Consider the following 16748-nt stretch of genomic DNA (forward strand, 5'->3'; position numbering starts at 1 on the left):
ATTACCCACAATATTTATGTCAAAAAGAGGACACAGTTCAAAAGAAAAGACCGGCTCATTGTAATCATCTTGTGACGCTTAAATTGAGATCACTATCTATCCATCAATGACAGTAATTGTGCGCGTCTCGATTAAAACGTCATCCGGTAGCCGCGGGATTTGCACCAAGAGGCAGGAAATAAGAACTGACAGATAGAATGGCAGGAAACACGCCCCTCCCCCTGACCAAGACAGTTGAAGAGGGTTCCGAAGAGCAGGAAGGAAACTATCATTTTAGAGCTAAAAATCTTACGTTTACCTGCCAAGAGGTGAACTGATAAACAAACAAAAATGATGCCTTGGAAACAAGCAAAAAAATAAAAATAAATCAGAAAACAAAGCAAACAAAACAAAAATATTGGAATTCCTAGGACAGAAGACTGAGATATTTTTATACTGCAGGTGAAGTACTCTTTAAGGGAAATTCCACCCTGACACTATGCTGCTTCATATGAAAAACAGGAAAATCAGAAGGGGGAAAATTGAACACATAAAGAAATTATAAATTGTTCAAGTTCTACAGACTAAGACAGGTTGGCAATTCTGTGTGTTGAGGAGCTCTCCAGTTTGTACACAAAAAATCCATAAATTGTAACTTCTCCTGAGAGAATTTTTTTTTCTTCAGTGTCTGTTCTTCAGACCTTTACATGATTATATTAACATGAAGTTACATGTCCTCCTCAGTGGATACTTTCTGTCTGTGACAAATATTTGACAAAAATGAAAAGAAAAAGTGAAATCTTTCGTACAAAACAAATTGCGAGCTGTTCAAAATCTAGATCACACTGAGTTACCAAATCATTCTACTCTCAGAACTTTTACAATTCATTTACATTCTGTTTTTATGAGTCTGATATTTCCCAAAATTTTACCAATTTACATCTCTCATTTTTCTTATTTTGTACAAAGCAACATACTGTAATATCATCATGGATTTTCTCTTAATAACCAAAACGATACACAATGTACATGTACGTTGTAGATAATCTGATAAGAACCAACAATCAGTGCTTCATAAGATATTGTCACGAACCATACACACTCAAGCCACATCAATCATTCACAGTCAAATAATCTGCTATTAATGAATAATCAATCATTCCTTCGAGTTGCAATTGCTTAGTATTCCAATGTAAATGTACATTGGTACTAGAGAGAATAATCCTCAGTTAGATGCAGACTGTTCAAATATTTCTAAAACTAAAATGAAATTTGTGGCTGCTCTTTGCATTAGATACTGCCATACCTACACCCCATCTTACGTCCATTTTCAATTTAACCTCTAGTAACTCACAATTTGGAGCTGTTTTTACATCATCTACATTTGCTCCATCTTATGAAGAGATTCTTCTTTTTGCTTTGGTTTTGCTTGTTTTTTTTTTTATATAACACTTCTCCTAATCTAATTCTGAACTTAAAACCACTGTGGACCAAATGTTATGGCGGCTGATACTCAACGATAATTACATCACAGGGACTGTGATGACTGCCCGGCTGGACAAAGTGCTGAAGCAGGCATGACCATGCAGTAATAATAAGGGTATCTCATTTATTTATGAGTGACTGGACAAATTATGCCAGGCTAAAATATAGTGAGTCATTCCAGTATCCAAATTCCAACCTTTAACTGAATGACTTTATAAACCTTTTCTTTTTCCTTTCATTAGTTATCAACCAAGAAAACAGAAGGATGACACAAAATTGTACTATTAAGACAGAAATGTGTGTTTTAGAATAGAATATAACATACTCCAATTTATTTGTGTGTATGTATCTTTTATTTGTTGTTTCTGGTTATGTATGATAAATTGATATGTAATTGCCGAGTACATTTTGTAGTATGTTAGGTCAAACAAGAGTTGATTCCATAAGATTTTATAATGATACCATGTCATGAGTCTGTTATGACTTTTTCCTTCCGTTTCTTTCTTTAATAAAAAAAAAATAATGTTTTTCCTTCTGTTGGTGCCTTATAAAGGTCTCCTGCTTAATCCAGGAGGCAACCTGCAATGTAGGTTTTCCATGTTACATTGCTTCTTGATAAAATAGAGAATATTTATTGAGAGGGATGGGGCTGGCTGAGACAAAGCTCTTTGAAATCATCTCGCTGAAAGACATTTAACATAGCAATTCCTTTCCACTTACCTGAACAACAACTCTGAATTATTTCATGACAAAGAATAAATATCTTTATATAGACTTTTGGTCGTAAACTTTATCATGTTACTGAGTAATACTTCCTTAGAGAGACATCTGGGCATATCTTATCGCATTCTGAACAGGCCTTACGGAAACTTTAAACAACAACAACAACAAAACAAACAGAAAGTTTCAATAATGATTCAATAATTAAATGTCAAAATCCAGTTGTAATAAAGTTCTGAGAAGTTTTTTAATCAAATAAGACTACCTCCTTACTGGAAACCCCCTGCATGTGTAAGGTTTTAAGAACTTCCTGTAAGTTGCAGCACTGAGTAAGGAAATGCTGCTTAACAGCATGCAAGAACTGTGGATTTTTACTCAATTCCCAGGTGTGTGTTTTCTTTTTAAGTCAGCCCTCAGGTGTGTGTGTGTGGGGGGGGGGGGGGGGGGGGGGGAGATGGAGGACTTCCTTTACCAGGCATAAATGGCAAGAAATGTCAGATATTAAATTGCTCCTTGTTTTGCTTTGTTCAGTCACTAGGGACAGGCAAAAAACAGCTATCAAAACCTCAAGAAGAAATTCAGTACATGCACAGTCACAGTTTCCTTATAAAATTACATTCTCCTTTCAAAAACACCTCAACCCTGTTTTTTTTTCTTCCTCTAAGAAATGACTGAAGCTATGAAACAAATTTGTTTGTGGGATTCAATTACAGCAGATACAATGTGCAGACATAATGATGTAAAGTCAGAAAGCTACAAGTTGCATTTAATATTACACGTTTGTTGTACACTCCATGGAAGAGATCAGTCAATAAAGGCAGTCTACCCATGGCTTGCTCAGATGTATGCTTTAAGGCTGTTCAAGATATTATATATTATATGACCTTTTTTTAGTAGTATCTATACTTGCAATTTTAGCAAGTGGCCTGATCTTTACTGAATAAACTTGCAAATACACTGCAAAACTAGATATTGTCTTCAAGTGAGATAATGCTAACTGTCTTCTTGCAGAGAGATGATGCCTAAATCTTATTCCATTGTTGTGGTTCTTGACAAAGAATCAAACCACTCGCAAAATTGTTAATACAGGTCCCTAAGAATCGTGAAATATATGACATACAGCATAAAAACTTAGAAAGCTTAAGTTTATGCTTATGAATTAAAGTGTGTACAGTAGTGCTTAAAAAATAAACTTGGTAGACAGAATGAAATAGAACAATTAATATTCAATTGATCTTTGTTCTTACACTGAATGCAAAGTGCATGCATCCACTCACAAAACACATGAAACCATCTTGCATACATGTATATATGAAATGTAGTTCAATAATGTTTTATAAAATCAGTCGCCATATTTGTGGCCTGGGGATCTCTGTCATGATTACACTTCAATATATATATATACATTTCGACATATATATACATTTATACATAATGTATATACATTATGTATGAATCTATAAAGGCAGAAACTTGAAAAAATGCAGGACGTATGGTAGTTACTTTTGGAAATGCTGGAGTATTTTACAATATTGAATTCAAATCTGTGTTTCAAATCTGCCTTAAAAAGACAGACACACACACACAAGGAAAGAAAAAAAAAATCTGCTAAAATGAGAAATTATGACACTGTAAACTCCTCATGTTCAGCACTAAAAAACAAACAAAAATAACCCACTAAACAAAAAGGGTTTTAAATGGCATACAGCAAGAATCTCTGCTATGACCTGTAACTATGCATGGACAAATATAACTGGTTTACCAACCATGATATATTTACACTTAAAATTTGACAAGGATGAACCACTTGACCGATATACAACTTATATAAAACAAAACAAAAACTCAATGTCTTCTTGAGTCTTAAAACAGACAACCCCCATTGATTCTACGTGTGGCTGAGGATTCATGCCTTATTCCCGGAGGCCTTGTTCACGTCTCGGTGGGAAATCTAATTGGGGTGAAATAACCACTAAATGTCAAAACAAGTTTACGTCGGCCGGGAAGGAGAAATGCTCCGGCCAAATTTAGGGCTGACGAGATGACAAACTCGTCGGACTTTGCGCGAGAAGCTTTCACCCTGAAGATCAGAGAGCACATCAAAAATAAGCTAAGTGTGAAAAGACACCATGTGGCATTGCTCACGTGGACATACCTGCAACGGTCAATGTTGCACTGCGAGAGGTCACCTGCCGTGGAATGTATTCGTTGCTGGCCACACAAAAGTAGCTGCCCTCATCTTCCTTGCTGACCGACAAGATGAACAGGTCCCCTTCAGCTATGAATGACCAGAGGACAAAATAAAAAGAAGAAACAATTGAAATAGATAAATTAATACTTGTATGGAATCAAGGTTGACATTTTCCATAATCATACTTTGGTTAATGGTGGAGCAACAAGTAAAAATCCAGAAATATTTGGCAGATTTCTGCCTGTTTATTTCCTTTTTAAAATACCTTGGAAAAATAACATTACCTTGAAATTGCAAAGTGCAATGGTATAATTGCTAGTTGCTTCTTTGCCGGAAATTCATATGAATAAGTGATAATTCATAAAGATCGTTTTAAAATCAGTTGACTGCGATGAAGAGACAGTGTATTGTACCCGAACATGTATACAAATTTATGTAGATTGGATCAAAGATCATATGTTCATCATGAAATCAAACCCTCTCCCATTTCCAAACTTACTATGTCAAAACCATTAAACAGATCAATTGCAAAAAACTTCATGCTGAAAGACGTGTTCTGAAGGAAAGTGACAGCACGTCATGTTTTGGTTAAGAGTGCTTAACACATTTCAATGTCACAGCAGACTGGAAATTAAGAAGTTGATAAAACAAGCTTTCAAAGTTAATAATAGGAGATGATAAAAAGTTGAGAATGATACTGCAGAGCCTGACATTATATGTGTTACTATTTAAAGATGGCATCTTGTTTGTTAAATTAACTAGTAAGAGGGAATGTCTAATTTTAGGATCACAAGCAAGCTTTTGAGGAGAATTTACCCACAATAGACAGCTGCTCTGAATGACAGAAGCATATCATAGCAAGAGATCAGGAAAATTTGTGAACAAAATGAAAGAAGTGTTCAGGAGGTCTTGTCGAGGGCAGTTATCTTGACGTAGCCTGCTTGGTCACATGAACGTGACTTGAATACTTGTGAAGAAATCCTTCAATGTTGTTGTTTTCTCTTTTTTTTGGGGGGGGGAGGTTTGAATTATATGTTACAGGTTTGTTGAAGGAAGTCACTATCCCTTTGTTGTGGAGGAAGTGAAATATTGCTGATTTATTTTCAGCAATGTCATGAAGCCAAATCAAGATGTGCTGTATCAAAATAAACTCAAATATTGGAAATTATGATGTTTCACATCACACAATGTCAATACTGCAGTTCTGTGATCAAGATTACTTTTAATGACATGAATGTTCACACACATTGTCCAACTTTTCTGATTCTGTTGAAACTTTCATCGCTCTGTTGTTCATCTTTCTTTGCAAATATCATGTACCACATAATATATCCTTATCACATCATCCCTTGGGATACGCTTTTCAAAATTATTTCATTATGTCTTCGGTGAAAATACAGGATGGAGTTCATTCACACGGGTGAGGCACTAAGTGGAAGCAGGCCAATCTCCCAAAAACCCTGCTTTGAGAAAGAATACAATCACAGTACAAGAGACTGCAATATCACACTTCTTCTTAATCCCTCCTCCTTCCTTCTCTCTCCCCCCCCCTTTCCTGATGATCCACTGAATTTATACCAGCATCCTGTTTGTCCTACCTTTGGCGACATTAATCACAAAGTTTGCTCCTTTGTGACCCGCTTTATCCATGATTCTAGGGGGCTTTCCCCATATCATCCCTTTTGTCACTACCCCCTCCCCCCAGTGCATTGTTTACATTTTTATGTTCACTCTCATTTTAATTCTGCCCCTCCCATTTCTCCCTCTCTTTCAATATTTCTCTCTCTCTCATTCATGCCTAAACAATTTCCTGCTAATTATTCTTCAGAAAAAAACACAACAGTTTCTCACAAAACTATGCTAGTGATTAATTAACAACTGCCTCCTGAATTTTTGTTTCCGTTCCTCTCCATTCTGAAATCTCTCTATAGTTCCAAATGTTCTATTCGCTGTTTTTTTTTTTTTTATGTACACTCAGGAAAAAAAGAAAGTAATCACTTTTTTGAGTTCATTATTTTCATAGAAGATTTTGATGAAAATCAATGTATTATATACCATAAAAGGTAATTTAATTGGCTATCGAACTAGCAGGTCAATATAAAGCGAAACTTTACGCATGAGTGAACACAGAAAATTCTTCAGTTCCCTCATTTATTTTTTGCCTTTATTGATATTTTGGGCTTCAAGGATACAGATATCATAGTTATGTTTGGTTTTTTTTTGCAACTGAATTCATGTTTTTTATTGTGTTAGATTCGTCTTTTGTTCTTATTGTTACATGGAAGAGCATTTACGCATGAATGACAACTTGTTCATTTGTGCAATTGTTACTTTTGTGCCTTGGAAGAGAAAAACAAAGGTGTTCACCCATGTGTACAGTTTCCCTGTTTAATGACTTACCAAGTTGATAGCCGATTAAATTACCTTTCATATGGTATATAAATATATTAACATTTAGCCAAAAATTCTATGAGAAATATAAACTTGAAAAAGTGTTTACTTGCTTTTTTTGCTGAGTGTATAAATAAGTTTTCATCACAAACACTTTTCTCCAAAAGTATTAATGGAATGCTGTTTGAAACCACCTCCAATGACCTCTCACATTAGTCCCAAATGTGGCCAAGATATGTCATTGCAGGATGCTTTTGAACACACAATAGAGATGACATAAAATTCATGTGAATGGATAAAGAGATCTAAATGTTCATAAATGCAGGAAATTGTTAGATGAATAAATGGCAGTCCCTGATACAAGAATTTTAATTCTTTGTTGTCACAAATATCTCTGTATACCTCATTATGCGCAAATTTGGCTGAAAATCAGTGATGTATATTATATTTATGTGTGCACCTGTAGTGTTTGCGTTCTTTTTTTTTAGAGTTGGGAATAAATGCAAAGAGCTACTTAAGATGATTTGAGAAACTTCTCTACAGAGAGTGAGAAAACTTCTGCTGGCTCCGAGAAGAGTGATTTGCAGTTTTTTGACAAATGGCAACAGTTTATTTCGTGACTTTGCATTGCACTCTGAACAGGGAAGTGAAATATATTACTCAACATTAAAGAAATGTAAAAATATTTTACAGAGTCATATAACATCACTTCACCATACACCTGGGTCAAAAGGTGGAAATCTCTAGGCATTGAGGATGGCGTCTTTCGGACACGAGCGCGAGACCTGAGATTTTATCGAGGAGAAGTTCCTTCTGTTGTGGAGGGGGGAGGGGCACATAGTACAGCTACATGATTAATATTTCCTCTTTTGGGTTGAGAAGAGCTAGTGAGGTAGAGAAGAAAGGGTTGCCGAGGAAGAAGAATCAATTGAAAAAGCCAAACTTGGTGGGTCAACTTTGACAGGCTCAGTTGTTTGTGCAAAACAAGAGTGTGTGTCTAGTAGTGAGGCATGCGCTATGTCAGGCTTTGGCAAGCCTTTTGGGTGACTCATGCATTGATGAGGTGGGTGTGAGAGAAGTTTGGAAAACATCCTTTCTACTCTTAGGCTCCAAAATAGCAGGCTAGTTTTGGACAGAGTTCTCTAAAAAATGTAAACATTATCAAATAGAAGTGTGACATGTGTCTTGAAATGTTTGGAATATGAGTGATGAGAAGTCTTGACAATATAGCAAACAGATTGAGAAAAATGAAGTAAATTATGACACCTGCCGTAAGCAACATTAATTTTTTTTTATAGATAGGATGGGAACATTTGACTCCTACACCCTTATTACTAGTATGCTGCAAATACCCTCATACAGCATAAATTGGAGAGCATCAAGAAACGTTGGTTTTTCCCGTAAACAAAGACACTTAAGCGAGGCACAGTCGCGGATGAGAGATCGGCCTCGATCGGAGCGAACTTTCCAGCCAGTTCTCTCGACGGACGGACGCCGCTGCTTGGATTTCGTTCCGCCGTTTCCGAGAACTGGGTCACGGATTGTTCCTCTTCCCCCTATGTGCTGATAAGCAGCTCTGAGTAATGCCACCCGTGGCTTGGTGGTTTCGATATGACCTTAACCCCCTGTCTCCCAGGGACAGAAATCCCTATCGTCTAAGTACACAGCACACCCAATCCCTGTAAGCAGAGGGTGATCTTAAATCTGCACATTGTTCTCTTATGGTTAAGGGTTGTGAGCCACATACTCAGCTACAAAGCATAAATAGCCGCAATTATCATGAAGTTTGATCTTGATGGTCTAAGAATCAATTTAAATTGCCACCAAGTTCCTGCATTGCCAGAGTAAGTAATAAAAAAAAAAATCTCCTTTGCCACATCATAGCCCCATCCATCATCCCCCCCACAAAGAAATAATAACAACTAGAAAAGCACTCTGAGAGCGCAGACCTCCGCCAAGCAGCTACTTTCCACCGATGATCTTGCTTTTCCCTAAGAGATTTTCTCCTCACTGGGGAAAAGCTCTTTGGGCTCTTCCATAGAAATCAGTGATATCCACCGATAGGTATACATACTGAAAATAGAAGCCTTTGTTACGTCATAAAATTTCAGATGCGCGGCGCGCCTCGCCCTAGCAGAAAGTGGAGCACGCACTTTAGTGCGCGTTTGAAAACCTTAAAGACGCGCAGCCTGAACTCCCGAGTTCTTTGGCCCTACCTGCCAAAATATCAAAAATCCTTCATAAATTCCCCCAAAAGTCAATCGTTTGTTACTTGTGTCATTCTCAACCTTTCCTGCAAGTTTCATCCAAATCCGTTCACTACTTTTTGAGTTATTTTGCACACGGACAAACTAACTAACGAACGAACGAACGAACACACAAACCAACGGTAATGAAAACATTAAACCTCCTCCCTTGGCGGAGGTAATAACAACAATAGAAGACAGTGTTGCTTGGCTTATTCAAACTGAGAAATCATGTTACACATTGTACTTGTACACTTACAGATATTTTTCAAGAGAAGTATTAATACAGTATCATCTTTTCAGAGTACATTGATCATCATCATATCTATTTCACACAGGTCTGTGATTACACCATCGTTTATTTAAAGTATGTGAAACGTTAAAAACTCCATGACTTTCGTACGGCCGGTCGGATTCTGAAGAAACTTTCATAAGCTGTTCTATTTTGTATGATTTTAATTTTACCCTACTCATTACAGTTACCTTATTTATGAACATGGATCAGAGTAAGACTGTACTTACTGCCCCTTTATTTGCCCGCCAACTGGCACGCATATCCTAGCGCGATCTCTTCGAAGATTTGCACAGATGTCTGCAAACTTAATGTCAATGAATAGAACTTGCCTAATCCCCCCAATCCCTTTTGTGTCACCATGACCTTGCAGTTAGACTGAGGCACATTGTTACACACACCTGATAGGGCTTGCTCATATACAACTCTTGACAAGTTTGGATGGATTACTATATGCTGACGAAAAAGTTTGGCAAGTTTAATAAGCTACAGTGACCAGGCACATAAGGGGTTAAGATAATCAACTGATGAGGAAGAATTCAGTGAAAGGTATGATATCCCTCAATCTATCATATCTGTGGGTTTTTGTTTTTGTTTTTTGATTTTGGTGGGGTTTTTTTTTTTGGTGTTTTTTGTGTTTTTTTGTGTTTTTTTTTTGTGTTTTTGTGTTTTTTTGTGTTTTTGTGTTTTTTTCGTTTTATTCTTGTTTATTTTTGTTTTTGTTTTTGTTTTTGTTTTTGTTTTTGTTTTTTTTTTGGGGGGGGGGGGCATTTCTTGCATTACTAAATGCCCAAAGCATAAAGATACAAAGAGGGGGATCAGAAAGAAATGAAAACAGAAAAAAAAAACTGATGAAATTTATTGCCTCAGGCAAAACTTACCCTGGTCAGAACACAAAAAATTAGGTTATTAGGTTGAGTGCATCAGAAAGCCAAACTGCGAGTCATTTTCCCTTTGTGCGCACGTGCCTGTTCGACACACGCAAAGTCAGACAATATTCCCAAATACCAACTTTGGCTAACAACACTGTTTGCTGGGGCAAGTTTTTCCTGCGCTTACCTGTATCAAATTACAGAACCAGAAGTTATCGAGAGAGATGACGGTCGATATGAATATCGGAAGTTTGAAACATGTGTTTCACCATTCCTGTTCAAAAACGGCAACCCGCAGCCATGTGTAAACTGTTCTTTCACGTACAAATGAAATCTCTAGACATCCCTCCCAGGACAGTTTGTCTCCCCGTAGATCATGATCGACCAGTCCATGATGAGAAGCTATTTAATACAGTATGCCAACTTAGCATATGCTGGAATGAAAGAAATCCATGTTCCAAGGACAGAACAAAGAACTCGCAATTATAATCTGAGAAAAAAACACTGCCATTTGACATCTACAATTTAATCAAAATATGAAAATACATGTGTAGTTCGGAGCCAGAAATCTCTTTTATTCAACTTGTAGCGATCTGTAACAATAAAGATACATACTATGTATGGAGAAATGCTTTTTTGTTTTTGTTTTGTTTTTCAGTAAAAGGGAGCTAGTCTGTTGTGCACCATTCTTTGCTGACAGAAGACACTTACAATCTGCACCAATCTGAGATCACTTAATCCCTTGTAGTGCAAATTTCTCTTAAAGAACATCATTTACATGTATACATGTACATGTATCTCTTTAACCTCTAGGCAAATTAAGTCTTGATTTTACACTTTTTGTTGAATTCATATTGTGTGTCATGAAGAAATCATTGACAAGCTTAAAAAAGATAGAGACGTTAGAAAAATTTGTAAAACATTTACAGATTTCAAGATCTGCTTGCGTTTTGGTATCGTAAAACAGCTGTTCTTTGCAATATACAATAGTACTGAAAGTTATTGGACCTCACACATACAGCTTTTGACATAATGACAAGATGTTTTACCCAGTGCGTCCCCCTTGATCCATAGCACATGGGTATCTGGCCATCTGCCCATGGGGTGGTGTTTATTAAAGCATAGCAAGGGTCTCTGCAAGAGTGACAAATTACACTGTTCAAAGAGGCAATCCTGGGTATAATATGACCATATTACTGTCATTATTTGGGTCATGTCCATTACGCATTATTCTCATGGTCAGATTTGATGGAAAGAATTACATTTGGCCTTGAGTATGAAGGTCACATATTTTTGCTTGGCCAAAAAACCTAAACTTTCAGTCACACTAAGTCACGTTTTTGGAATTTCCTGACAACTGAAATATATGTACTTTAGAACAGAGACAAGAATAGATGAATGGAGGATATATTTGTAGACCTCGACACGCACAAATTTCATATCATACAACTATGAAAAATGATAAAGGAAGTTCGGGGGAAAAAAAAAGAAGAGAAAAGGTTAACATCTAAACAGCTCCACTCGGTTTACTTATAGCTCTTAAATTGGAGGATGAAATGTTGTATATCCTGTTGAATTTCCTCAGGCCCCGGGGGTTAATTCTCGCTCCCTTTCCTTCCCTCCGCGTAGCTCTGTCCTTTCCTGCCTCGCGCTCAGCTAACATACCCTCGCACTCACGGATGCAATTAATTACGGTGATAGCAGGGGAAAACTGAAGAAGACAGGAAAACTAAAACATGAACTGTGACACGTGAGTGCAAGCAGGCAGGACAATTAAAACAACACTAGATTTACTTCTGTATAAAGACCAAATTCTAGTTTTGCTTTTTTTCCCCCTCCCACTTATATCTATGGAACTCAATAATTCCTCATTTACATCACAGAGAAATACAATTGTATGATGCTAGAGAGATGTGAACAGCAATTTAAGTCCCTGATTGACCTGCGCACAATCTTCAATATGTTTTCTCCTATTCATAATGAGGTCAAAAGGAAAAACTTGTATACTCTATATAGAAAAGAAGTAGAGGTGTGTCACTTTAACCTGGTGTTGACGATGCTTAGGGAAGAGGTGTGGTAGGTGCTAAATTATTGACAAAAAGCACGATGTTTACAATATTCTGTTGTATTAGAAGTTGTGCTAGAAGTGGAAAAGTCAAAACTACCAGCTAATGTAGTTGTTGAGATGTTTTCATTTTTCACAACAAATACATCGAGAAAGATAAGCTGAACTGGGGTATGAAAACTTCGAGACTTTGAAAAGATAATGAATATTTTCAAAAGGCATGATTGAGGAGAGCAATTTAGTTCGCATTAATTCTACTAAATGTGATATACCATCCATGATAGGGATGTTTGCAGACCTGGACACACAATGTGACAAATCAGGAATTATCAGGTACAGGTGTAGGTGTTGCACAAGACCCATATACCTTGAGGGATCAGGAATTATCAGGAGGGGGGTTGATTAGGGAATCTGGGCTATACCTTAACATCCGAGGCATCACGGGGTTACCTCCTCTCCATCAACCCCCCTCCCCATCTCCCCTCCCCCCCCCCCCCCCCAGGAAATCACTCTCACCTCACCACCTCCGCTGCCCTAATGAACTTCCACCGACACTTTTTGAAATTTGGATTGTTATCCAGTGAGGATCTCCCTGCAGGTACATTCTTGATCCTCTTCTCTTTTTTTCCTTGAGCCCCTCTGAACCTCCTTCTCTGCCTTAGGTTCCTCTTTAGTTTTTTTTTTTAGGTTTTTTTTTTTCTGTCCATTCATTGTTTCATGTCTGCAGTATTTCTGATAATGGCTATATCTTCATTTCACATCATTTTCATTTCATTCCTATGCTAAATGCTATCAATTTGTCTAACATACCCAAGTATACAACTTATATCTTGTACTACCCCTCTCCACTATCTTCCTCCCCTCTCTCTTTTAGAGCAATCTTTCTCTCCAACTCAAATGTTCTCTCTCTCACATACACACACATTAAATGTTAAAATCTACCTAACTTTGACTGCATTGTCTTACATTCATCACGAAACTTTGAATTCTGACATCCAATGGTTGATATAAAGTTTGGTGACAAACATACTTTGTATTTCTTTTATATTTGACGATATTCTTCATGCATTTCAATCAACTTATTGCGATGTATACAAGTATAAAATTGTTTGTACTGGTCTTCTCACACTTTGCGTGTCAGCAAATATTTTAGTGGTAGCAGTAACTAGCCTCTGTACTACCAGAAGCGCACAATCGGCACTTGAGATGACAAAAATGCGCAGCGACATCATATACCACTGTAAATGTGTGTATACGTGGAGGCAATATGTGTTAAGTATCTTTTTAAACCTATTGTATATTTGGTCTATCAGCCACAAAACCCAAACATATTTGAACAGCTATTGGCATTCCTTGTGGTAGGACTGTAGAGAAAACGGGACATACAATTTGAAACCTGTATGGGTAGCGACAAAGATAAAAATAGGTCAATCAGCTACACTGCGCTCATCTTCGGCAACTTATCCAATCACCGTGCTTGCCCCTGCTACCTGCATCACACAGTGACTCTAGAGTCAGGTGCGCCCGTATCACATGGCATCAAGGCGGTGTGCGTGCTACATGTGAAACCAACGGGGTAAGGCAGGCCATTTTATCTGTTCTCAGCATGCTGCAATTAATTTGATTTAATTCTCCGCTGAAGTGTCATCCACAATTTCTAAAACCACGACAGGTACTGCACGCACACAGAACCATGAGCTAACAGCATATCACGGCAATCCTACATTTGGTTTAAAAAAGAAAAAAAAAAGAAAAAAAAAACCTTCCCACTTGGGACAAGTTATTAGATTATTTCCTAAAATACTTGATTTCGAGGAAATCTCTCCTCCTGGTCTGAATTAGAAGCTGGTAGCGTGTCTGCTGTCATGTGATTTCATCTTGGTGTGCCACATAGACAGATTTATGTTCAGCAGGTCTAATACTCTGATCATGGTATAACGTAACATGATTGCTACTTGGGGAATTCTGTGCAAAGCCATATACTCGGCATTACTGATTACACAGATAAAAAGACACACTCACCACCTAAGACCAAATTTTCAAGCAATAAGTGGTTATTCCATACATATTGTAATTAATTGCATTTTGTCTATGCTTTTACAGTGTACAGTTTAAAGCAGCCATACGATGAAATATTACCACTTTATGAAATTACATCATTATTCCCTCTAGCTGTCTCAGCGATACAAACTGCATTTCTCAAACAAGCAGAAGTCCTAAATGCCTTCAAATTGTACAACTGTACCAGAGGAGGAACTCAGGTCACTCATAGAGTTCATGCCCTATTTTCAAACATCTCACTCCAAAGAGGGGATGAAATTAGCTACCCCCCATGGGTGCTGGGTCAGGGGTGCAGCCATAGCACCACGGACACGCACCAGTGCACAACACCCTGCCCTCCACCCTTGACTGGGAGGGTGCCTATGCCGGGCGTTACGGCAAGGCGTCAGTCCATTTCCCCATCGACTGGGACGGGGAAGCGCGCTATCCAGGCGTAGCGCAAATATTTACGATTCGGGGGCTCCTCGTCTTAATTGGGTTTTCCCCTCGGCTTAAAATGTGCTAGGAGGCACAGCCAGATGATAAGATAGCAATGGTGCAAACTCACTTAGGGGCTATTCCCCCAAGGTGTCTAAAAGCGGAGAAAACACGGCTGGAGTCTGAATGGTGAAATGAAGTCTATTTCCAGAGAGCACTCTCTAGTCATCGCTTGTCTGACCTTCCTTCCATCAACTTCCAACATTTTAACCAACGTTGAATCCGCCGGCATCTCCGTCTGTCTTGTCATTGGTTAAAAAGTCCTCTCTTTGACCCCTTCTCTTCGAGTCAAACACAAACACACATTCTTATTATGTCCTTTCACTCCTCCTCTCCTTCATTTCTTCCTTCTCTCTATCATCCTATCCATCTATCTTTTCTCTCTGATCTCTTTTCTTGCCATTCTTTACATACATGTATATCAGGGCTCGACACCGACCTTTTTTTTTCTATCTGGTGGGCCATTTGAGCCACTATCAAAAATCTTGAAAATCTGAAATTTTGGTGGCCCGGAGAAGATATGTGGTGGCTTGATACAAAACCAAACGTAACAATCCATTTTGAATCACAATTACCCAATTGAGCCACCGAAAGATAACCTTTTCTGAAATTTGGTGGCCCAACACCAATTTTCAGTGGTCTTGGGGCCACCACTGATGTTGAGCCCTATTTATATATTCCTTCTGAATTCACTGAACAATTCAAACTCCTGCAACTTTCCCCATCTAATTCTCGGTCAAAAATAACATACTGCAAGAAATGGATGTTCATTCTCAAATGATTCTGTTTCCCTTTTTGGCTTATTATTGTGTGCGAGCAAATGCAACTCTGCATAACTTACTCAGCTCTCACACACTACAATACGAGGTCGTCATACAGTCACACTTCATAAGTTCTGAAGTCATATCTAGTGCTCACCGGCCAAACCACTTCCTCTAGGGAGTTTTATCTATATATTCACATTGTGTGCTCTGTACCTACATAAAGTAAAGTGATGTTCAGAGGGAGGCGATGGGGTAAGGGGGATAGGAAAGTGGATGGGTTGGGGGTGGGGAGGGGGATGGGAATCTGACATCCCTTCTCCCAGGGTATAACGTAAAATTTGCAATTTCTCGCTCAGAAGGCACACAGTTCTTGCCCTCAATTTCCCTTTCCACCTGCCTGTCTTCTATCAGCTGATACCATAATCTGGGCATTCTGGTAGAATTTCCGTAAAAATTTGTTGGATCTCCATTTCATCCTCTCCCACCCCCCTTGTTTTTAATTATTTAGTCTCCCTGTCCTCCTCTGGGTAGTTAATCCTTGGAACCTTTTGTCTCCTGGTGCCTGTCTGTCTCTGAAGTTTGCATGTAAACTGTTATCAAGGTCTCATATCCCCAATTAATTTCATAGGTGTAAAAACTTTGTCCTGAACTCTCCCTCACCCCTCCTCCCCCCATCCCAGGTTTATTATGGAGCATTTATTTTCTATGACTGTGCTCCCTATCATAGCAAATCTAATTTCCCTATTTTTACTCTGCATCTACCACTTGTACCTGCTTCAAAGCGTACAACGAAAAAATGAGCCCAAAAAAATGGGATTCCATTTTCTTTGTGTTTTCCATTTACATTATATACACTGCATCTTTCTAGGCAATTTCCCTCTGTTTGCATTTCTTGAAAGTTTGTAAGTTGGTTGTTTTTTTTTTAATGTCTTTTTGTCTTTTCTCTGCCAAACTCTTTTCTGGGTCTAACAGATTCCTTTTACACTTTGTTTGTGACTCTTACTCTTACATATGATAGTGGTTATTTATTCAATTTTTGGTCTATTCATCATTCTATCTATCCACCCAGATATCTATCTATCTATCTATCTATCTATCTATCTATCTATCTATCTATCTATCTATCTATCTATTTATCTATTCATCTATCTATCTATACACCAATCTACCTACCTCCCTACCTACTTCCCTACCTACCTTCTTAC

The 16748-nt window shown here is 38.0% G+C and overlaps 1 protein-coding gene across 1 annotated transcript in view; it reads right to left on the minus strand.

Annotated features, from left to right (window-relative positions):
* The window catches only part of LOC139722828 (contactin-2-like), a 103658-nt gene that overhangs the window by 48111 nt on the left and 38799 nt on the right, over positions 1-16748 (minus strand). The window contains exon 8 of the mRNA XM_071634122.1: positions 4340-4462. Coding sequence (XP_071490223.1) covers positions 4340-4462 — 123 coding nt within the window. The remainder of the gene's footprint in view (positions 1-4339; positions 4463-16748) is intronic.

Source organism: Diadema antillarum, unplaced genomic scaffold (genome assembly GCF_040938485.1).
Source record: "Diadema antillarum isolate AM-2024a unplaced genomic scaffold, OU_Dant_1.0 scf00000172, whole genome shotgun sequence".
Lineage (NCBI taxonomy): Eukaryota > Metazoa > Echinodermata > Echinoidea > Diadematoida > Diadematidae > Diadema > Diadema antillarum.